General features: G+C 44.9%; 1 protein-coding gene across 2 annotated transcripts in view; it reads left to right on the top strand.

Annotated features, from left to right (window-relative positions):
* Nucleotides 1-23,362, top strand: part of MYO10 (myosin X) — a 191,653-nt gene that overhangs the window by 21,025 nt on the left and 147,266 nt on the right. For both annotated transcript variants that reach the window (XM_045847792.1, XM_045847791.1), the window contains exon 2: nucleotides 19,490-19,588. In XM_045847792.1, the coding sequence (XP_045703748.1) occupies nucleotides 19,490-19,588 (99 nt within the window). The remainder of the gene's footprint in view (nucleotides 1-19,489; nucleotides 19,589-23,362) is intronic.

Below are 23,362 nucleotides of genomic sequence, written 5' to 3'. Positions count from 1 at the left end.
CCTGCTTCCGTTTGTAGAAAGGGTTTGATCACACTGTCCTGTCTCGGTCTGCTTGAGTCGTCGCAACAAAACCCCACAGAGTGACTTAAACGAGATGTTTACTTTCTCACAGTCTGGAGGCTGGAATTCCAAGATTAAGGTGCCAGCTGATTCAGTTTCTGGTGAGGGCTCTTTTCCTGGCTTGTGGAGAGAGCTGCCTTGTGGCTGTGTCCGCAGCACTGCAGGGGAGAGAGAGAGTGTGCATGTGAGTGAGGTCTCTGGTGTCTCTTCTTGTAAGACAGGGCTCCATCTTTCTGACTTTATTTAAACCCCAACCCCATTAAAGAGTCCTTCCTCATTCACCCCTTCCTCAGCCCCTGGCAACCACCAGTTTGCTTTCTGTCTCTATGGATTTGATCTATTCTGAATATTTCATGTAAGTGGAATCGTGTAGTATGACCTTTTGGGTCTGACTTTCAGCATGTTTTCAAACTTCATTCATTTGGTAGCTTACAGTATTTCACTCCTTTCTCTTTTTGATTTGCCATGGAAGATACGGAACAGGAAATTAGACTCAACAACTGCTGGATTGTCCTGCCTCCTCAAATGTCACTTTGTTGACAAACTGCTCTTAAGCCCCTACAGCTCTCGCTCTGGACCCACACATTGTCCCCGTCCCTGTGTGGGTCAATGCCAGGGTGCTGTGTGCATTGGGGCTCTTCTCGGCCAACTGGCATATTTGAAATCGGGTTAAATTTCTTAATTCTCCCCCTAGCAGGGAGTTGATTCTTTAGAGCAAACAAATGATCAGTTGGTGGCATGGGTTCCTGAGAGCCATGCAATGTATTTGGAAGTGGGTTATGTTTAACGTAATGTACTGCCTTTTGCTTTGGCAGAACTTTCTCACCTTGGGGCACTTATGAATGGTGGAGCCAAAAGGGGCCCGTTGCCCTGGCAGGCTGGGGGCTGTTCCTACAGCCTGGGGAGGGCTGGGTGTCAGGGAGGTGGCTCTGGCCTTGGGACTCTGCCTGCAAGGGCAGTGCCGGGGAGAAGCAGAGGGTTTCAGGGTCAGTGAAGGCGAGTTCTCTCCTCACAGACAGCAGTTAGCTTTGCAGAATGAGACCAGACAGATGTCTGAGGTCGAGTACCCTGAATTAATTCCTGGATGTGAGTCCTCAGGTTGGAAGCCAAGTGTGTGTTGGTTTGCTTCAAGATGGTCATGAACCCCATCTGTAGAAAAAGGGGTTTAGACCACTGGCCACAGTGAGCATGACTCTTGGCCTTAGGTTACATGGGTCACATGTGGAGGGCTCACCCAACAGAGGCTTCGGGCTCTTCTCAGCAGTTTGTGTTTTAAGTGATTGAGCTTGATATTCAACTCAGTGTTCTCTGTTTTGCAAATACTTCAGCAGGAGAAACACACAGCCTCATTCATTTAAACACATAATTGCCCTTTGCTTTTTGTCTGCACTTCTTGCGACATTTATCTCTCTCTGCATTTTATTTCGGCTACTTTCCTTATTTACTAGGTCTGTCTCTGATTAGATTAAACTCTGGGAGTCGATTGTCTTTCGCCCATTTTCAGGCTGTGGAGTGGTTCTCCCTGCTAAGCATCAACATCTTTTTACTAATATTCACTTCCTTAATTTAACTCCCTCCCTGCTCTGCTGATTAGAGTTTATTTGCCGTCTGTAAGACAGGAAACTGTTTCTGTAAAGCGAAGGGATGGGAGAGGCCGAATGGTGTGGAATTAGGAGGATAGAATTGCCTGGGTGTCAGTAACTTTAGGATATGTAAGTTTTATGTTAATGAAGCTAGTTTGTTTTTTATGAAAACAAGATAAGAACCGGTTCTACTGCCTGTTAGCTGTGGGATTTGGGGCGAGTTCTTTTAAGTGCTCTGTGCCTCATTTCTCCCATCTGTTAAAGGGGGCCGTTATTAGCTGCCCAGGTTAGCTGCTGGGGTTAGAATTAAACGAGTTAGCATATGTAGAGTGTTGAGAGCAGAGGCTGGCAGGCGGTCGATGCATCTGCTGTTACTGTTATTCTCCGGGGTTGTGCGGCCAGTCGGGGAATTGGAGTCTGGTCTGCTGGATTCTGCAACCCATGTCCTTGCCTTTTGAATTCTGTGTCTTTCTTGGCCCTGATACAGCCAAAAAGGGCTAAGTCAATATTTGCAGAATGAATGAGTGCATTTGGAATTTTGGATGGTGGTGCTTCTCTAGGTAAAAATGAGTTTGCTAAAAGGTGAGAACCTATCTTGGGATTCATGAAGAAACGGAACACCAGGTCAGAGTTCTGGAAAGTCCTCTTGTATACCTCAGCCTGGGTTGAAAAAGCAAACAGCTTCTCAAGTCAGTCATTTTAAATGGACTCCCACCCATGTGGAAAATACGGCCTCATGTTGGTCTGGTTCTAGAGGCTGCCAGGGAGCCAGAGCTCTGGGGGCTGGGGTGGCGGTGGAATTCCTGCGCCCTTTCTGCAGTCTCGGAAACGAGTCTGGCCCATGCTGGAGGTGGCCCGGTGGGGCTGGGCAGGGAGCGGACCAGGGCCTGTGTTCCGGGGTAAGCAGGGACTGACTTCTCATTGTCAGGATTCTAGAAGAGGGCGGGCATTGGTGGGCAATTCAGGATAATGACGTGTTTTTAGGGTGCAGTTATCACTCGTATTACTGGTTTCCACAAATGTGAACCCCAGAATCTGGAACACCCATCTTCTCACTCATGTAAATGCTATAGAGGTAGGCTTAAGGAAGTGAGTCGAACACAAAATGTCAAGGTCATTGTTAATAGGACAGGGCTAATAAAAGACAGATGCACTCTCCTGGCAAAGTGTCCAGGTGGGTGGAGTTCATGCTGAAGTCCACAGTGTTCTTGGGCCTTTAGGAGTCTGTCCTTTGTCCTTCTGTCTCTCCTGGCAGAGGTGGTCCTGGCCCCCAGTTAGTAGGGAGGGTTGGCGTTGCAGGAGTTATTTATTTATGTACTGATTGTGCTGTCAGGGGCCAGAGATGCAGGAGCAGAGGTGACTGATACGGGGAGACAGGCCAGGACCTACCAGGGGAGGTTGATGCCCAGGCTAAAAGCACGCATGGGTATCACTGGCAGAGCAGCAGGGAGAGGCTCAGCCTGGCAGAGACCTGGGAAAAGTCCAGGTGAGGCCGGCAGGGGAGGCGGGGGCCAGAGCATGCACGATCCACAGGCCATGGGAAGAATTTTGTCCAAGTGAAAAAGGCTTAAGTAAGGCAGGGATGTGGGGTCACAGGGATCACTCTGGCCTCTTGGTGTCACATACATTGGAGAGGAGAAGGGCTGGGTGTGGGAACTGGGGTGGGGGCAGCAGACAGGGGAAGGTGCTGAGGACAGATGGTCTGGCTGGGCCTTTGTCCCTGGATGGCACAGCCCCATGTTTTGAAAAGCCAGTTCGCCTGTCTGAGCTCCTCACCTCCCTGCTGGGTACCGGGGAGATGTACACATTTGTCTGCAGTCCTTCCTCAGATCCCTACACTCCGGGCTCCAGGTAGTCACCCCTGCTGCTCAGTGCATTTCCCTCTCTGACCTATAGCTCGTGGAAACCCCAGTCAAAAACACAGTTGCCTTAGGTGGTGCGTTTTTGGCCCGCGAGACTCTTCCCCCTTCCTCTGTTGTCTCATTAAAAATAACTGGTTATGGTTGGGAGGAGGAGAGGGCACTTTTAGGGTGAAAGCACATGCTTTCTGCTGCTCGATGTATAATTAATTATCTAGTTTTATTTGTCTTAACTTGAAACCACCAATAACTCAGCTAACGAGCTGACATGGGCAATTAAGAGTTCAAGAATTTATAAAACATTGCTGTTGAAATTGCTGTGAGTTTTGTATTACAGGAAACAGATACGTCTTTCTTCCTCCCTTTGGTAGAAAGTGTCGTGGGGGAGTTTATGCACCTAGTTCCCCAGGGCTGCTGTAATCATCTCATACGGTGGGCAGGTGGAAGTTGCACTCTTTGAGCAATTTCAGTGTGTCACGTGCTTCTTTTTATTTCAGAGGCAGGGAAAAAGATAGTTCTTCCATCACCCCAGGTGAATGTTGAACTAAGAGGCAGGTTAGGGCGGGGCAGGTGAGGTGATGAGTAACTCATACATTTGCTGGTTGTCACTGGGGAAGTTTGTTCCTAAAATGAGGAAAACAGCTAAAAGAAGACACTGTCTTTGTACACCACCGCCCCCCACCCCCCACGGGTAGCTCACATAACGTCTCCAGATTCTCGTGTGCAAAACTTCATGGTCAGTTTACTGGACAATTGAAGTGTGGCTGTTCCGAGGTGAGATCGATGTTCAGTGAGTCTAAATACCCACTGGATTTTGTGAATTAATATGAAAAACACATTTTTATAATGATTACTTGTGGGAGCGACAATATTTTGCATGTCTAGGGTTAAATAACAGATGACATTCCAGTTAATGTGACCTGTTTCTTAAAAAATGTGGGTGCCAGAAAACGTGAAATCCCACACGTGGCCTGCATGAAGTCTGCTGTGAGCACGGGTCTGAAAATGTGCTGACCCAGGAGGCGAGGAGGCCTCGGAGAGCGCTGGGAACACGGAGCAGGGAGCTCCTGGTGGTTTTATCTCCGCACTCCGTGAGCTGCTGGCGATCTCACTCTTGTTGCTCTTACCCCAGGAGAACGCATTGCTTCCTTTACTGCTCAGCTGCTCCCGGCCTCCCTGCCCGCCTGCAGTGGTTCTTCACAGAATTCTGCTTATCTGCCAGTCTGTGATTGATGACAGCAAGAGGGCACGCATGCTTGTAGGCCAGCTCTCCTCTTAGAACAAAAAGAGTTCAAGGAGTTCTTGAGATTAGGAAGGTCTGTAGAGTTTTAGTGACACTCTTCAAGTGCTCGATAGCATTGGGTGGGTTGCCCGTGATCCTTCTGAATTCTCTGTTAGCCACCGAGAACATTTTGTCCTTGTTGTTTTCGATGACCCACTTGCATTTAAACAAACCTCTGCTGGGGGGGCTTTTGCCCTTTTGGCTCGGCCCGTCTAAATGATGCTAGATCTTGTGGCCCAGGCAGGATGTCCTCCCGGGGGAGCCGTCCCTGGAGCCTGCAAATAGAGGTGTAGTGGAGATGAATGGTTATGTCTCTGGGTTTCCAGTGTCTGTTGACACACCTCTGTGGCGTTTGTTGGGAGAACAAAGGAGTTTGGGCTGTGGGACAGGAGGGGCCTTCCAGTTAGCCTCGTGTTAGCAGGAGGGAGCAGCGCATAGACTTTCTGTGGGAACTTGTAAAGAAGATTTATTGATATTTGAAAAGGCGAGTTTTGGGCTTAAACACAGACTTACATGGGTTTATCTGGGGGTGCTGATTTCATGCACCAGTGGGGCACCTTGCATGTGTCTTGGAATAGGATATTATGGTAGTCCATTGGAGTATTGGCAGTGGTATTGTAGAATCCCTGAATAATGCTCGTAAAGGACTTTTTTTTTTTAAGTAAAATTTTAGGTGATACTTAGCAAGTGAGCTTTATTATAATTTTGTGGGAACTTCTAAAATAATTTGTAAGTGACCTGTTTTAAAATGACTTTTAACTAATCTCAAAACAAATAGGTGGATTGCAGTAACCATTGATTTTTTGGAGTAAATAAGCATAGAGGTGTATGTCAGCATTTCATACTAAATGACTCAGGAGCAATGCATTCTATTTTGTGACAGACTCTATATGTAGCTAACGAGCCAACTTGCTTTTCTCCCTCCTTCTCTCCCTTCCTGGTTTTGCTGGGACCTAATGCCTTCCCCTGCAGGGCAGCCATTTGGATTCATGGTTTTAAACCCAGTGCTTTTTGATTCAGCTGGTGTTTGCTTTGTGCAGGGGCCCGGGTTTCCTAGGAGTCACACCGGGGTTGGGAGTCACTGAACTGGGGAACATGCAGATGGAGGCAGGGGAAGGAGCCCCCGGCCTCCACCCCACCTGGGGCTAGAATCCAGGTGGAGCCATGGAAGACACAGCCCCAATCTCCCCAGTGTGCACATCTGGAGTGGGTCCCTGGACTCTGCTCAGGTTAAAGGGCTCTGGCACATTTGATTCTGCTGTGAGGTCAGGGAGGAGAGCCTCCCTGCTGGGCGTTTCTATCCCTGGATAGTTTCCTGGACGTGTGCTTGGCCTGGCATCTGAGTTATGACTTCCTCTGCCTGTAGTTACTTTCCTTCTGTGCGCCTGTACTGTGGCGCAGGGCCCTATTTTGCAGGGAGAAGCAGTGGGCCAGGTGGATGGCTTAGTAGCAGAGTCCTGCCTCCTCAGTGGAGCGCTTGCCCTTCATTCTCCATCCCATCCCACCCTGTCCTAGAGGAGGAGCCCCTCTGCATTAGGGGTTTGCCATTGTGGTGTTTTATTGCAGGCATGCCCTTGCTCCCAGCCAGGAGTCAGACTTTGGCGGGGGGGGGGGGGGGGGTGGGGGGGTGGTGTGTGTGTGTGTGTGTGTGTGTGTGTGTGTGTGTGTCTTTAACTGTGCCTGCAGTGATAGGGGAAGGATGCAGTGGGGTTGGGGGAGGACTGGACTTTACTCCTAGGAAATTTCCTTTGGTCTTGCTGGGGAAACAGCTCCTTGGTGTAGGGTCCAGCCTGTTGTTCTCACCACTGGCCCTTAGTAGTGAGAGGCCTCCTGGGAATGAGAAAGGGGAGCAAGCAGAGGGCCTTCATGGGTCAGGGCCACATTGGTGTAGCTGGGGCTTGGCACCAGGGAGCCAGGAGGAACTGGGAGGAACTTTCTTTTAGCTGTGTTTCTTGTTCCGACGGGCCCGGCTACTTTTGGTTGGCAGACCACAGACTTTGGCCCACCGGGATCTGTTCTCCTGGCCCACGCTGTGGGCTCTTAACCATGTTCCCCAGTCTCCGCTTCTGGAAACTCTTGAGAGTTTCCAAGTTTTGAGTGACTGGGGTCTTTTGAACTTAGATGGAATTCAAAGTTGATACCTGCAAATGACTTGGCTGCTGTGTTTTGCTTCTTGTTTTTGTAAAAACATAGTTAGAAAAGAGTCTATTGCATTGCAAGACAATGTAATTTGACCCACGGTTTATTGGTTAGAAGCGGGGAGGCAATTTTAGTCTTAGTGGTTTTTAGCACTTGGTGGGTTCGAGGTGGAGACTTTTTTCTTTCTTGGACTGGACAAAGGTGAATGCCTTCATTGTTCGGTTGTGTGGAGCTGTTAATAGTTTACGGATGGTGATTAAGCCAAGCAGGTGAGCCAAGTTACTGTGTATCTCAGCCCAAGTGGCGCTCAGCTACTTTGCAGAACTGGACCTTTCAGCTTGAGCTTCCACCGGCCCAGGAGGTTTGACCTACTCATTCGTCCTTCAGAATCCAGATTTGTGAGGCCTGCTTCCTTCGTCAGCACCCCCAGGCACAGGTAGTCTGTACATATGTATCCCTAGATTCATCCTGTGGCATGAAGCTCAAATGACCTGACCTTCGTCTCTGTTAGCCTGCAAGCGTCTGTGGTGTCTGGGCTGTCTTTGACCCAGCGTCTTCCTTGCTCCATCAGTCAGTGGCCACTTCTGCTCTCCCCGGGGAACTTCTGCTTCTCCACTCACCTTTGTCTCACTAAACCCCCACAGTAACTCCACTGGCAGGTAGAGAGTGGTTACTTCTCCTCCTCTGCAGCTGAGGAGACTGAGGCCCATGGCAGTTCATTTGTTCTTGGCCGTGTTCCATGCGAGAAAGCCAGGGCTCCCATTCAGGTGGTTTGACTCCATGAATGGAGCCATCGTTGAAAACCACCACCCTCCAGTCTGACCTTGAGAAAAATCCCAGACAGTCACCACCTGAGGGACATTCTGCAGATTACCTGACCTGTACCCCTCAAAACAGTTAAGGCCTTTAATCGAGGAAAGTCTGAGAGGCTGTCACAGACCAGAGAAGACCTAAGGAGGGATGATGACGGGAAATAATGTCATGGGAAAAGGACATCAGAGGGAAAGTGGTGAGATCCAAATGCAGTGTGGGGTTGAGCTCATGGTAATGGACCACCAGTCAGTGTTCCTCAGCCGTGACCGCTGTGCCGCAGCAATGTAAGATGTTAACTGGGGGATGTGTGGGGACTCTGTCACCTTTGCAACCTCTCCACGGCCCGGTTTTGGCAGATGCCACCATTGTTCCCTGGGCGTTGAGCAGAGCTCTGAGGTAGGATTGGGGGCCGAGAGTGAGTTAACTCTCAGCCCTCATCAAGGATGTCCAGCTCTGTTTCAGGTGCTGGAGTTTCCAAGGCAAGTGAAAGTAACCCAGCCCTGCCTCCTGTAACACAAGTGATATAAATTCTAATGTAACATCCATCAAACAGGCAAAGCACTGAGATAACTGTTGAGCTTTGGAGTTCTGGGGAAAACACATAAAACCATCTGGGGTCATTGGCATAGATCTCTTGAGTGAATTGCTTTCTAGATACCTTCTGAAAGTCATGGTATTGTATATGATGAATAATAGCCGATACGCCTTTGTTTGTAAGTGATAGAAGCACAACCCAAACCTGTGTAAGCTGAAGAGAGGACTTTCTTGGCATGCAGACTGTGGGAGGGCAGGGATGAAGGTGGCCTTTGGGGGAACTGGATCCAGGGGGTGAATGAATGAAGGCGGACACGGGTCTGCTTGTTTCTCTGTGCAGCTGTCTGCCTCTCGTCCTTTCCTCGTTCTCATTTGAGATTTCACGCATCATAAAAGTTATCCTTGTAAGTATACCATTGGGTGTTTTTAGTATATTCACTAGATATTGGGTTGGCCATAGAATTCATTTAGTTTTTTCCATATGATGACTCTGGTAGTGCTCAGTTGTCTTTAACTTTATTAGAAACAATTTTGTTAGACTGTATTGTGACAGCTGTTCATATCAGCATACTTAAAAAGAAAATTGGTAAATTTTTGTGCAGCCATTTTAGTATTGAAGATAGAAGAAGGTATGCAACATTTTTGGCGTATTATCCTTTATTATTTCAAGAAAAGTAAAACCACAACCAAAACACACAAAAAAAGATTTTTGTATTGTATGGAGATGGTGGTATGACTGATTGGAATGTGTCAAAAGTGGTTTGTGAAGTTTCTTAGTCTTATTGACATTTTGGCCAAATTAGTTCTTTGCTGTAGGGCTGGCTGTCTTTTATGCATTGGAAGATGTTTAGCAGCACCCCTGGCCTCTACCCACTAGAAGCCAGTGGTGGGAGGTAGGCAACATACTCAAAATATTTAAGTCAGTGAAGTTATTGGTGAAAATGAAAAGTGTGTCTTTTATTTTATGGAAAAAACTAAAGAGACTTTTTGGCCAACCCAAAACTAGTATTAGTATATACTCCTATGCTAATACCAGTGCATACTAATAGTTATGCAACCATCACCACTGTCTAATTCCAGAACATTTTTATCACCCCATAAAGAAACCCCATACCTATTACTTAGTCACTCCTACACCAACCCTAGGAAACCAGCAGTCTCCTTTCTTTCCCTATGGATATAGCTTCTGGACATTTCATGTCAGTGGAGTCATACAAAATGTGGTCCTTCGTGACTGACTTCTTCCACTGAGCTTCATGTTTCCAGTGCTCATTTGTGTTGTAGCGTGGAGCGGTTCTCATGCTTTTGGTCACTGAGTAACGTTCCATCATGTAGACGTACCACATTTTGAAATCCGTTCATCAGTGGATGGACGTTAGGACTATTTCTGCTTTGGAACTGTAATGAGCATTCGTGTGCAGGTTTTGATGTGTGGACATATGTTTTCATTTCTCTCGGGTATGCATCTGGGAGTGGAGTTCTGGGTGATATGGCAACTCTGTGTTTAACTTTTTGAGGAGCTGCCAGACTTGTCCGCAGCAGCTGCGCCGTTTTGCACTCTCACCAGCAGTGCAGGAGGAGGGCCTGATTCCTGCACCGCTCACCAGCACATACCGGTTTTCTGATTGGGCAGGATTACCTTTTAAGCACCTTTTAATTCAGGAAGTGTGATTTTGTGAAAAACATTAATTGTCTTTGAAATTTAATAATATTCTACAAAGGCATTAATTAGTATGTGTGCGACAGCAATGGGAAATACATGTTTTAAGTTTATTTATTTCCCACAGTGTCCTTGGGTCACTCATTTTTATGAAGTACTGACAAACTCCTATTCTGAGGAAGTTTGTGTATTTTTTTCTAAGAACAGATGGTAGCTAGAACACAGCCACAATTCCATTAAGTTAATATTATCAGTTTTTGTTTATTTGTGAGGGTTTTTTTTTAATTATTCATGTCAAGAATGGGAAAGGACAATAAACTCTGGGAAATCCGAGGTAAAGGCCGTCTGGTATAACATTCCGTGCGGAGTGCAAACATCTTGTGATAGTTTTTATTGCCCCTCTGTTCTGTATCTCCTACTGTTTTCCACTGAAAGGAAGAATGGAATGCAGTTCTAAAACCAGCTATTTTGTGTCTCTTGGAGAGGATCTCCCACTTGTTTTAATAGTCCTTAGAATTGGAACAGTCCAACTCATTTTATAAAATTTGCGTGTCTTTGCTCCGTTTCCCTGCTTCTCTCTCTCATCTTGGTCTACTGCTCCTTACATTACAGAATTACTCCCCTTGAAAGAGACTACCTGGGGAAAGTTTTAGAATGGGCACAGTTTACCTCTAATACATTGTAAGCTCTTAGAGCGGGAACAATTTTATATGCTATTGAATCTTTTATAGTGCCTGATGCAAAATAGGACGCTCAGAAGATATGTGTGGGAAGCACGGGCTTGTGGAAGGTGGCATGGTGGACGGTGGGGGGATGAATAGACGGACAGACAGATGAGGTCAAACGACGTGCGTAACTGAATGAGTTTTAGAGGTGTTGGCTGATTGTTTACATCCGTTTTCTATTTTGTTTCAGACATAGATGGGTTGGCTCTGTGATGGTTGGTTGGCTAATAGATGGGCCCATTCGATTTTCGTTCCTTGGATTCTCACATTCCTACAGTGTTGAGATTGTCTTAGCTGCTTGGAGAAGTCTCATTCTCTTTGTTAAATTTCCGTGTTACATTGTTTCTTGGATTATATTTGGTCATTGTAGTTTAACTGAAAAGCTCTTTCAAGGAAGGTAGGCAAAAATCAGAATCTGAAATCAGGACTGAATCAGTTGGCAGGTTGGACCCCTCTAACCATGAATTGTAAGTTCATAATTTAGGCAGCTTGCCATTCAGCCTCATTTGTTTCTGTTTTGGTTTGAATTGGGTGTTGAGGGTGCCAATGAGTCTTTGCTAGATAAAAAGGTTAGTTTATTGTTGGTGATACTTTTTTCCATTTTCTTTCCTCTTTTTTCTCCCTTTCCACAATCCACTCTTCACATAGTTTTCAGAGTGTCCTCTGCGTGGAAGCCACCCTTCTCAGTAGCTGGTAGTGGTCACCTTAGGGGTTCGGACAATGGGAAGGAATGTTGGTGCCGTGTGATCCTTCTCACGAGTGCCCTGGAGCCTGGAGCTGTCTGAAGACATGGGGTGAATTGTCTGTGAACTTTATAGTAATGCACGCAGATAGGCCTCAGTTAACAACCATACTGGTTTTTTAGGTGAGTTTGTGAGTTAGTTGTTTGGGACACTACACGTCTTCCTGTGAAAATAGTGGTATACATGATCCTAGGCCCACAGGCAAGCCCAAGAAACAGTTATGCTGATGATGACATAGCCCAAAGCTACACATATATTGTAGATGCAAGTAGTTGAAAACATTTCTTATTTCAAAAGCAATGCCATTAAAGATGGCCATTTCTATAGGCCATCCTTGGGCATACCAACCCAACCCTTTTGCTAAAATTTTTGAGAGGGTGTGATTTATGCTTATGAGTCCTGAAGCAGAGTGTTTTTCCTCTGGAATTTCGGGGTGGTATCATGTCTGGTGGGGCAGCACTGTTGTTGGTGGGGTTGCCTACATAGAAAACAAACATGATCGCAGTCCCACAGTCAACAGTGAAATGGTACAGACTTGGAGTCCTCACACCACCTTTCCGACAGTATGGGCTGTATGCCCGCAGTTTCTCTCTGGAGCCCCCCTTCATTACTTCTTCCTCCCCAGCAATCAGGGCTGCCCTCAGCACCTAGTTGCGTTCTGTATCCTTTGAGGACAGAGCCTGCACCAGCCCACGTTCCATTCAGAGCCTGAGTCCCTGGGCTGACCCGAAGCATTCCTCTTTGGAATCTGATACAGTTTGTTCAGTACTGATTGCTGGCTCTGATCTAAAAACCTTCAGTCACACACTCGGGAGGGAATGAGTCAGGAGATCACTCAGCATTGTGGGTCCGCATGTTTGCATGCTGTGCAGCAGGGGTGAAAGGACCACCCACTGCTGTGGGGAGGCTCTGGCAGAGTGGCGCCTGCCCTCTTCAGTTTATTTCTACGCTGCCCCCCCCGCCCCCCCCCCCTCGACCAGTGGCTGGCTCCATGGGGGAGAAGCTGAGGTTGGGCCTTCGCCTTTAATTTCTAAACCTGGTTGTGTCCCCAGTATTCTCTTGTCTCCTCTGCTTGTGTTCATGCTGCATTTTTCATACTTATTTCGTAGTGTGATTATGTTGTCTCTTCATCCTCTCTGCACCTTTTCCAAGCTTTGAGTTTTGTGTGGGGGTTTGCAAGCACTTTAGGTTGAAATAGCCCCTGAGATGAAAAAGTGCAGTGGGCAGTTCACGTCATCTGCATAAAAGCATGACAGGTCATTTCTTGTGAACATTCCAGTGCATTGAACAAACAAACAGACAGAACCCAGCCCAGTGGACAGAGAGAAGGAAAAGGAGAGTCCCTCTGGCACTGCCGTCAGACCAGTTGCCTCCAGGACATTTTTCCTTCTGTTTGTCAAACGTTTTGAATCCTGTTGCCAAATCGTATTGCAGAGTTGCTCCCTCCCTTCTGTATGTGCTCCGTTTAATGTCACTGAAAGTTAGATCTGCCCCAAGTATACTGTGTCAGGGCTGATTCTACCTTGGGAGGTTGTGGACCTTCCTAGAATTAACAGCAGAATCTGCTTTCAATTAATCAGGTTTTGGACAGTGGACAGTTTTGAAAACTCCTTCAGAACTTAGTATTAGTCTAGATCAGCGGTTGTCAACTGGGACATCCTCTCACCCCCAGTGTATTTACTTTGTCCAGAATGTCAATAATGCTGAGGTTGAGAAGCCCGCTTTGGAACTTTGAATCTTATAAAAGCCATGTCCATGTCCTTTGAAGTAGATGTTAGTAATATGGATTAGGAAAAAAATAACATCTGCTAAGTTGAAAAGGTATTCCTACTTCCAACAGAGATACAAATGACAGTAAGAGAGGAGAGATCTCACTTACATGTGGAAGCTGGAAAAAAAAAAAAAGAAGCCAAACTGATCGGTGCAGAGGACAGATTGGTGGTTGCCAGAAGTGGGGGCGGGAGAAATGGGTGACAAGGGTCAAAAGATGCAAGCTTCCAGTTACAAGTCCAGGGATGTAAAGCACAGCGTGGTGACCATGGTTAGTAACACTAGACTGTATGTATGACAGCTGCTAAGAGAGTAGATCTTAGAAATTCTTATCACAAGAAGATAAATTTGTAACTGTGTGGTGATGGGTGTTAACTAGATGTTTAGTGGTGATCATTTCACAATGTACACAAATATGATTCATTTTGTTGGATCCTTGGAACTAATATAATGTTATGTCATTTATATCTCAATTAAAAATAAACAGGAGAAAAAGTGCTACTTAAATCCTCAATACTATAATGTATGATCCACATCTAGTTTCTGGAATTCAGTACCATTCACAACATGGACACCACCCACCCCCCAGCCCCGACCCCAGCCTTCCACATGAAACAGCTAAGCCAGGTTGCTTCTTTACCAAGTCACTACAGGCACAAAGATAAGAACTTTCTTGCCCTGGCCAGGTGGTTCGGTCGGTTGGAGCATCATCCCATGCACCAAAAAGTTGCAAGTTTGATTCTCGGTCATGGCACATACCTGGGTTACAGATTTGATCTCTGGTTGAGGTGCATATGGGAGGCAACCAGTTGATGTTTCTCTTTCACACTGATGTCTCTCTATCTCTGTCTCTCTCTCTTTCACACGCATACACCTGTCTCTCTCTACCTCTCCCTTCCTGTTTCTGTAAAATCAAACATGCTTAGGTGAGGACTTAAGAAATAAAAAGGGTAAGAACTTTCTTTTGGCTACTCGATTTACTCCAGATTTATATAGTCTTTTTAATTTATCCTTTACAAAATTATTTGGCCTTTTCGTCTTCCAAAAAAAAAAAAGAAGAAGGCAGGTCACATTTCAGGACCAAACTGTGACTTTGTCACGTAGGTTGCTGGAGAACCTGGAGCCACGGTGCTTAGCACAGGCCAAGTGAGCAGTGGTGGGACACCCTTTCCTAGGTCTGAGACTGAGTTGTGTGTTTGCTAAGAAATATTCTCTTTTCCATGAATCTGTAATTAGAACATGTCACACAGCATGGTATTTAAAGTTCATTTTCTCTTTTTAGGGTTATTTCCCTACCTTACTTTTAAACTTAATTTTTTCAAAGTTCAGGAAAATCAATTTCAAAATCAGAAGAGAAATACAGTTTTTCAAAGGGCAATAGGAGGTTGAAATCTCTATGGTGATTTTGTTTTTTATCTTCTTTACCTGAGAGTATAGGTAATAGTAAGCATTTCTGTGCAAAGGACCACTTTTGTATAAATATTTTGGGCTTTGTGTAACTACCTCACGTAGCCCTGGTAGGAGGAAGAAGCCAGGTAAACTTCCTTGCCCAGGGAGGCACTGCAAGTCCCAGGCGGTTGGCTGGGGGGTTATGATTGAGTCCATGAGACAGTTACGCAGTCTGCACCGCACCTTCGGATTACCTTGGGCAAGTCTCGTGTGGTGTCTGAGGTCCTTGGTCTAAGTGAGTGAAGAGCAGAAAGTTAATGAATTCAACGCAGAACTCTTGAGTTTTAACACACCCTTACAAAGAATTGTTATGGGCTTATTTTTTTGTATGTTTTGTGATACCTCTGTCATTCAATTGTAGAAACATGATTTTTTTTTCCCCTCTGGGGAATGGTTAAGCATGTTCATGTACAATTGAGATAATATAAGCTAAGAAATTAATTTTTTAAATGATTTGAAACTACCAAAATATAGTCACATACAATAATATGCACCCATTATAGGTGCCCAATTGAATGAGTTTTCGTGCGTTCATACTGTTTTAGAACAGTTCCATCATCCCCCAGTGTTCCATTTCCTCCGTTCGCAGTCAGTGTCCCTCCCATCCCTAGCACCAGGCAGCTGTTCTACTTTCTGGTCCACAGCTTTGTCTCTTCTGAAAACTTCATGTAAGTGGAACCCTATGATATATACTCTTTTGTGTGTGGCCTCTTTCTTTTCACATGATGTTTTTGAGACATATCTTTATTTGAGGATTCTATTGGTGAATCATTTTATTACTGGAGTTCTACTGTAGGGATTTATCACATTTTGTCCTTATACCAATTGATGGACATTTGAGTGATTTCTAGTATTTGATTATTATGAATAATGCTGCTATGAATATTTACATACAATGCTGTTAAAAAATTCTCCATTGAGTAGATAGATATCTAGCAGTTGAAATTGTTGGGACATATGGTAAGATTATGTGGCAACATCTTTGTTTTACATCCTCACTACTTTCTCCACATTGTCACCAACACTTGCTACAGTCGGTCTTTTTTATTATAGCTAAGAAATCATTTGTTGGCAGTGGAAAGTGGAACCCCTGTGAACCTCACTTTTGAAGAAGGGATGGGATTTCTCGCCTCCCTATCTTACAGCATTGCTGTGAAGATCAGAGGAGAAAGAAATTTATGTGCAAGAGCTTTATAGTATAAAACTGTTGCTGGGAGTATGTGCAGAAAACTTCTTGGGGTTAAATTCAACATATATCCATCTCAGAGATTAAGATGAAAACGTGCCCAAGTCTTTAATAAAATATGTATGTTATGGTTGAACTTGTTCTATCTTCTTACAAAGGCATATTTTACTCAAATTGTGAGCTTTCTGCATATGCCTGCATTGTACATTAAATTACCAGGCTTATTTAACAATGACAGGATATAATGGTTTGCATATGGTGGGCAAATTTTTCTTTCCCACTCAAACTTGGATGGTCTGGTAAATGTCTGCTTGTGACTTCATTTTCAGGTACCTGTGGGTGGCCCCTTTTCTGGGTCTGGGCACAGATGTTCTGTTCTAGTAGAAGGGGGGAGTAGAAGGTTTGGGGGAGCAGAGGAATGACCAGGAAACAGTCTGTAAAAAAATATTCATTGCAACGGTTTTACTTTGCAATTCTGATTTTATGAAAATTGCCAGTTTAAACTTTGTCCAAGAACAAAGGGAGTTTTTAATGTTTCCCGTCCTACCTGTGGAAGCCAGCTGCTGTAGGTAGGTCTAGGGGAACTGGCCCATGGGCTCTAGATTTGCTTTTCGGGGCTGGATGTCATAAAACTTGCTTATCAGCAACTCTTCACACCTGTTGAGAAAGACCTTGGGACTCAGGAAGTGGAACTGTGTGTTTGATCATATACGACTGTGTCAACAAAGGGCTTCGTAGCACTTTCAAATGAAAAGATAAAAAGAAACACAACAAAACTCAAGTAAAAGAAGCTGCATGCCTTATAGCCTCTGGGAGTCCTGAGGTTTATAGTAATCCTGGTGACAATTTATATTAATTCAGTAATGTTTTATACTAAAATCTCAATTTATCCTCACTAAATAGATGATTTTAATAATTGAGAAATGTGTATATGAAATCCTTTTTGATTGAAATGATGCAGGTGGTGATCATAGGGAACAATGCTTTGGACGCAGGATTCTGGGATGGAGGTCCACTGAATTATTTCATGATAAAAGTCCTCACCTTATGAGACTTTGAACATTGCTATTTGAATGTGGGTGTGTGCTCATGCATGTGTGTGCATGTGTGTGCATGCGTGGGTGTGTGTGTTCCAAAGCTTCCAAATGCAGTCTCCAATGTATGCATTAAAAAGAAGATGAAAAAAGTAGCTGAGGCCCTTGGAAATCTTTCTCAAGCATTACTAATAGTGTGGTTTGGTCTGGAATGATATTTGAGAGAGCAGCCTTAGAGGAGGCCTGCAGTAAATGTTCTTTTTGGAAGCAGCTGTTTGCTAATAAAGAATCAGGACTGACAGATAGTTGGTCCTCACTGTTTCTGGGTGTGTCCAGCATCTCAGCCTGAAGTGGGCATCAGAGGCACTCACTCTTGTGGAGATGGGAACTCACCGCTGTTGCTGTTATGTGTGTTCTTGGAATAAGCAGACTTCAAGATTTATAGAGAAACACTTCATAATTCATTTCTGATGTTCTTTTCCACCTTAATCGTGCAGGATTTCAACCTCTCTTTGGAGGGGGTGGCAAAAGACGGATGGGTTAACAACTTAAAATTCCCATAACAATGAGACATGGGGTACCCTTGGGGAGGGGCCTTGTGGGGGGGTAAAATAGGGGCTGCTAGGAGAGCTGCAGAACTCCCACAGGGAGTCAGTCACGTGAGTGAGATACAGGGAACACAAGCCAGTGCCCTTTCAGCCTGAGGCCTCCATCACCTTGATCTTCTTGGAAGTGCTTGCAGAATCTCACGCACATGTGGACCCCGCCCCTGGGTTCCCCTCCTTCCAGAGACTCGGTCTAGTTAGCTGGCGCCAGATGCTTTCATAGAACTAAGGTAACTTACTGGGCATCCTGAGGAACGGTGTAACAGCACATGGCTGGTGTCCTGGCTGGAGTGTTTTAAACAGGGTCAAAGATGGCGTGGAGGGAGTAACTTAATTTCAATTTTTATATTTTCTTAAATTCTTCCTCCTAGGAAGGTGAGAGAGAGCAGGAAATGGTTGTGTGTGACAACTGGCCACTTAAGGGACCTCTGTGTTATATTTTAATTTTAATTGTTGACTGATCTGTTAATGCACTTGATTTATTTACGGATTACTTAAAGGAGGCAGACAGAGTTGGTGTGGTGTGTGGAAAGAGCATGTGAGCAGGAGTTGGAGAGGTTTGAGACCTGGCTTGGTCACTCACTGTGTTACGACAGGTGAGGATCCAGGCTCTGAGCTCCAGTTTCCTCTCAGAGGAGGAGGTTCCTGTCCCACCGAGCATTAGCCAAGAGTGTCATTGAGGCTTTTAGCATGTGTGACCGGGACGACTACCTCAGGGCCCTCCATTGCCAGAAGCTACTGTTTTTGCAAAAGTACCATAAAGAGATGAGTTTACTTCTATTGTTCTTATTGCCTGCCAGCTCTCTGTTAATAGTGCAGTAGTAACCCCTTAACCTGGAAGTTGAACTTACCATAACCAGTGTATTGTAAATATTTCACTTAATATTCCAAATCAAAGCAAAAATTAAGGAGGCCAATAAAATAAGGTTGAAAATTCTATAAAAAGTTGTTTCATTTAAGTGCTATTTTAAGTAATAATTTGGGTATGTTATTTCCAGTTTCATTTATGTTGGCGTTAATACAATTGTAGAATTAATTTGATGAGATACTGAAGCTGTCTATCACGTGGACATACATCATATATCAGAAAGATAATTCTTTATAATTGGAATGACCCGTGAATACCCAGTAATTTCTTCAAACTTTTTTTACCACTCATCCTTGGAAATAAATAGATTTTATGTGGTGAAATCAAAGGAAGAAGATATTCAGCATTGAAAGCTAAAAATATGTTTATCATTTTATTTGTCCAGTGGGGAAATAAAAAGCAGAAATGAAATCAATGCCTCCTAACATGCCCTTGGTTGAAACAATGGGATCTGGAAGTTGTTATTGTTTGGGTTATAACCCCAGACTTTGGAGTGCATTAGGTGTCTGATGGAATCCTACCAGAATTCTTACCAGTGAATTGGGTTCTGATATTTGCTAAAAAGTTCGTTTCTCTCTTGGAGAGTCCAGTTGGCACACAGATTTGCTCCACGTAGGAAGTCAGTGGAGTGTTCTGATGCCCTCCCAGGTCCAAGTGGGCAAATGCATCGGGTGTGGACCTGGGAAATGGGAGCTCCTAGGGCCCGAAGGGTTCTCAACTTGGGGTGGAGCAGAGTAGTAACCCAGGTCAGTTTGTGGTTTCTGGAATTCTTCTGCCTGGGATTGAGTTCTCAGTCTTATGATACCGGGCAGCTACTTTACTGTTAGGCCTCTACTTCTTCATTTGTAAAATAGGCGTGGTAATAGTATCTGCCACAACAGGTGTTTGTGAATGAAATGAGATAATTTCTATGTCAGTTGCACTCAGTAGCATACATACGATAATTTTCTTAGTCCCTTCTTCGCTCTCTATCCAGTGACTCTCAGCCACACTTTTCTATAGTAAAGGCCATGGATGATGCCTTCTGAAGAGTCATTCTTTGCTTGAAAAGAACATTTGGGTTTTAAAAAGTTTTTCTTTTAAAGGAATGTCATGGTTATAGTAATCTTGAAGGTAGTGGTGTCTTGCCACAAAACGCAATCCAAACTCATCGCTCAATCTTGTTTGCTCTGTTCACAGGGAACACGGGTCTGGCTGAGAGAAAATGGCCAGCATTTTCCGAGTACTGTAAACTCCTGTGCTGAGGGCGTCGTCGTCTTCCGGACCGACTATGGGCAGGTGAGCACGAGTCCCATTGGCTTTGTGACATTTGTGTTCCCCTTCCTTAGAGAGTCTTACACGAGGGTGTGTGTGCTGACGCCCCCCGCCCCGTCTCGCTCCCCAAGCCTTAAACATTTTTTGTAAGTGGCAAAACAAAATTCCGAAAGGAACGTGTAGTGCTCACCTCGACTATGTGAGAGAAGCAATAGCATGCGCCCGAATGGAGCCCAGAAAGTGCTCCGACCAGCGCAGGACAGAAGAGCACTCCACCCAGCCAGTCTCCTTCCTGGGGATCTTGCCCAAGAATCACATGCATGGAATGCAAGCAGCTTGAGGAAAAGTCTGAATGCACGGATACTTGCTAATCGGCTTCATTACCACTTGCCCTGAAAGTTCTAAAACCTGTGCTGTGTATTGGAAACACTGGCATGCGAGTGAGGGTATAATATGGTGGTGGCCTGATCCCTGTAGGAATCAGGCCGACCAAGCCCTCCACCTGAGCTTCCTTGTCCACCCTGTTAAGCAACTGGAGAAGTTCCTTCTGTCTGTGGGAATTCTGCTGCTCCTGGTACTCCATTTCTTAGTGCAAAACAAATGAAAAGCCGCATCACTGGAAACAGGAATGTCATGTGAATCCAGAAGCTGGCTCATTGATTGTACAGTTCACCCTTGAACAATATGGGTTTGAACTGCATGGATCCACTTACATGTGAATTTTTTTCCCATAAATATTTTAAATGAATTTTCTCTTACGATTTAATAACACTTTTCTCTAGCTTACTTTATTGTAAGAACACAGTATGTAATGCATATAAACATAAAAAATATGCGTTAATAGCCTATTTATGCTATCGGTAAGGATTCCGGTCAACCGTAGGCTATTAGTAAAGTTTGGGGGGAGTCAAAAGTTAAATGCAGACAGTGTAGGGGGTTGGTGCCCCTAACACGTTGTTCAAGGGGCAACTTTATTTGGCTGATTATGAAAGGAGCCCAGTTTCTCCATTTTATTAAGGAAACTGAGTTTAATATCACAAATGGTTCTCTTCCTCGGAGGCACATATGGAAATTTAAGCCTAAAGAAATAAAAGGATGCCACATGCCAGTGTTTAAAATGGATGGTTTCTGACTCTCGTCTGTAAGCTGTGCAGAGAAGGAAGGGAAGCTGCAGGGTCAGTGTTGTGCAGTTTGAGGCAGACGGGCTACTGGGTTCTCACAGCCTCTTAGCCCGGATGGTCCCCGTGGTGGATGCCTTTTTCATTCCTTGGCTTAATGAGAAGTGATTCACCAGGCTATTTTCCAGTTCCTCAGTTTCTTTTTCATCGGAGTCTTGAATGGCTCTTTAGTATTTATCTGGTGGTGAAGATGCAGCCGTGTTTTGTAGGCGCAGATTGGGGGCGGGGCGTTCGGGAAGAGGTGGCCAAGAGCTCCCGGTCTAACAGTCTCCCTGGTGTGGGCTCTGCACTGATGCCTGCCCGGTTCTCAGGCGGCGCCTTCTGACCTATGAACGAAGGGCTGACTCAATGACTTCTGCTGAGCTTAAGGGTCAGGCCCTGCGCTAAAGCTTTAAGTTCCCATGCAGACAGAGCTGGTCAGCATTTTTTGGTCTTGCCTTGACTCTTCCTGTGTTCCCTTCTTACTGTCCCCATGAGTTTAGTCCCTTTCAGGCCCTGTGCATACTTCTCAAGATGATATGAAAAAGGAAACAAGACTTAGTGTACTTGATTTGACATAACTGTTCCTAAAGGTATTGTAAAATAGATTTGTAATGGAATTAGAAATTCTATTTTGTGGTTGTTGTTGACTTAATCTTGTAATCCCAAAGTAGTGTTTTTTTTTTTTTTACTTTTTTTTCCGTTTTTGAAAAAAAATGTGGTTAAAAAAAAACCTATATAACACTAAATTTGTCACCTTGACCACTTTAGGTGTGCAGTTCGGTTGTGCTAAGGAGATTCACATTGTTCTGCAGCAGAGCTGTAGAACTGCTTCTTCGTCTTGTAATACCGGAACTCTGTGCCCCTCGAATGCTCATTCCCCATTTCTGCGCCCCCAGGCCTTGTTAACCCCCTTTCTACCTGCTGTCTCTGTGACTTCGACTGTTTCCCATACTTCATATGAGTGGAATCATACAGTATTCGCCATTTTTTGTGACTGGCTTATTTTGCTTCGTAGTTGAACATTCTAAGATACTTTCTATTTCAATCTACGCTTTGCTTGGCAGAGGTTTCTAATGTGGCACCCTCAGCAGCATTTCAGTGCCATGCCTCTGACAGGCTATGCCAGTAGTCTGTGCCAAGTGAAGACCCTGCCAGCCCCAGTCGATAGGCAGCTCTCGGCGAGGCTGGGGCAGTGGAATGGGATGGGCAAGGCCTCAGGTCTGTTCACTTCGACAGTATTTATGGACTGTGGGTTTGGATTGTGGGTTTTTCGTTTTAGAAAAAATGAAACCAGAATAACCTGTACTTAAACATGAAAACAAATCTCAACTGAGACTTCTAATCTTCAACTGGTCTCCAAGTACTTGGTCTTTATGTTGTCTGCCCAGTCATTCCCAAGCCTAACAAATGTAATTCTCTGGGTGATTTGTGTAGGGATTGCAAGGCTACAGGGTGTCCAACCTGTGGCCCTACACAAAACTGTATGTAAATTTACTTAAAACATTGTGAGAGTTTTTTTGTTTTGTTAGTGTTTGTGTATTTAGTATGTGGCCCAAGACAACTCTTCTTCTTCCAGTGTGGCCCAGAGACACCAAAAGTTTGAACACCCTGAGAAAAGACGCGAAATTGAAACAGTTGGGCTCAGACTGGGATCAAACTCCAGCAGTGGCCAAATGACCCTAGCTTCTTTCTCCCCTGACCTCATTTGCCTCCTGGGTCACAAGTTCCCCGTGGAGCACAGGGTCGAGGTCCCTGAAGATCAGGAAAAATTCATTGTCTGGTCCTGGTGCCCAGGACAGGAATGGCTGCTTTCTAACTGACCCAGAATAAATTCTTGAAGGAATCAGGGTCAAAGGTGCAGAGTGTGGCCTTGTCCTAGTCAAGCCCGTGTATGGTGACTTTTCCAGGCACTGGCTAATTTCAACCCAATCTGGTATGTTATTAAAGCATGTTAAAAATCAGTATTTCTGGGGGCAGAGAGGACTGGGGCTTTGTTGTTTAATGGGTACAGAATTTCAGTTTTAGAAGATGAGAAAGTTGTGGAGATGGATGGTGGTGAAGGTTGCACAACAAGTGAATGGACTTAATGCCAGTGAATGGTAGGTACACTTAAAAACGCGCCCTGGGCCAGGTCCCCAGTAGGGGGCATGGGAGAGGCAAACGCACATTGAGTTTCTCTCTTTCCTTTCCCCTCGCTCTAAAAATAAATAAGTAAAATCTTTTAAAAAATGGGTAAGATGGTGAATTTTATATTCATATATATATATATATATATATTTTACCACACACGCACACAAAAGATATTAGTGTTCGAGGTCAGATAGTCACTGGTAAAACGTGTCAAATGGGCATTTTTCTGTATCTTTAAAAACAGTGTCGGTGAAATTTTTATGTTGCCAAACTATAACTTCTCCGAAACCCTTTGGTTTAGAGGTCTCAAACCTCACTGTCCACAAATCACATGGGGGTGTTGTTCAGATGCCAGTTCTGATGGGCATGTCTGGGGTTGGGCCTGGGGTCTTCCCTTTCTCACAGCGCTGCTGCTGGTTCTTGGGCCCTGTCTGAGTCGTGAGGATTTAGAAGACACTCCCGGAAGTCACCTTAGGGTCATGGGTGCCTGCAGCGAAGGTGGGGGAAG

The sequence above is a fragment of the Phyllostomus hastatus genome, unplaced genomic scaffold (genome assembly GCF_019186645.2).
Source record: "Phyllostomus hastatus isolate PE091 unplaced genomic scaffold, TTU_PhHast_1.1 phas_contig_58, whole genome shotgun sequence".
NCBI classification, from domain to species: domain Eukaryota; kingdom Metazoa; phylum Chordata; class Mammalia; order Chiroptera; family Phyllostomidae; genus Phyllostomus; species Phyllostomus hastatus.
This window is presented reverse-complemented; position numbering and strand designations above follow the sequence as displayed.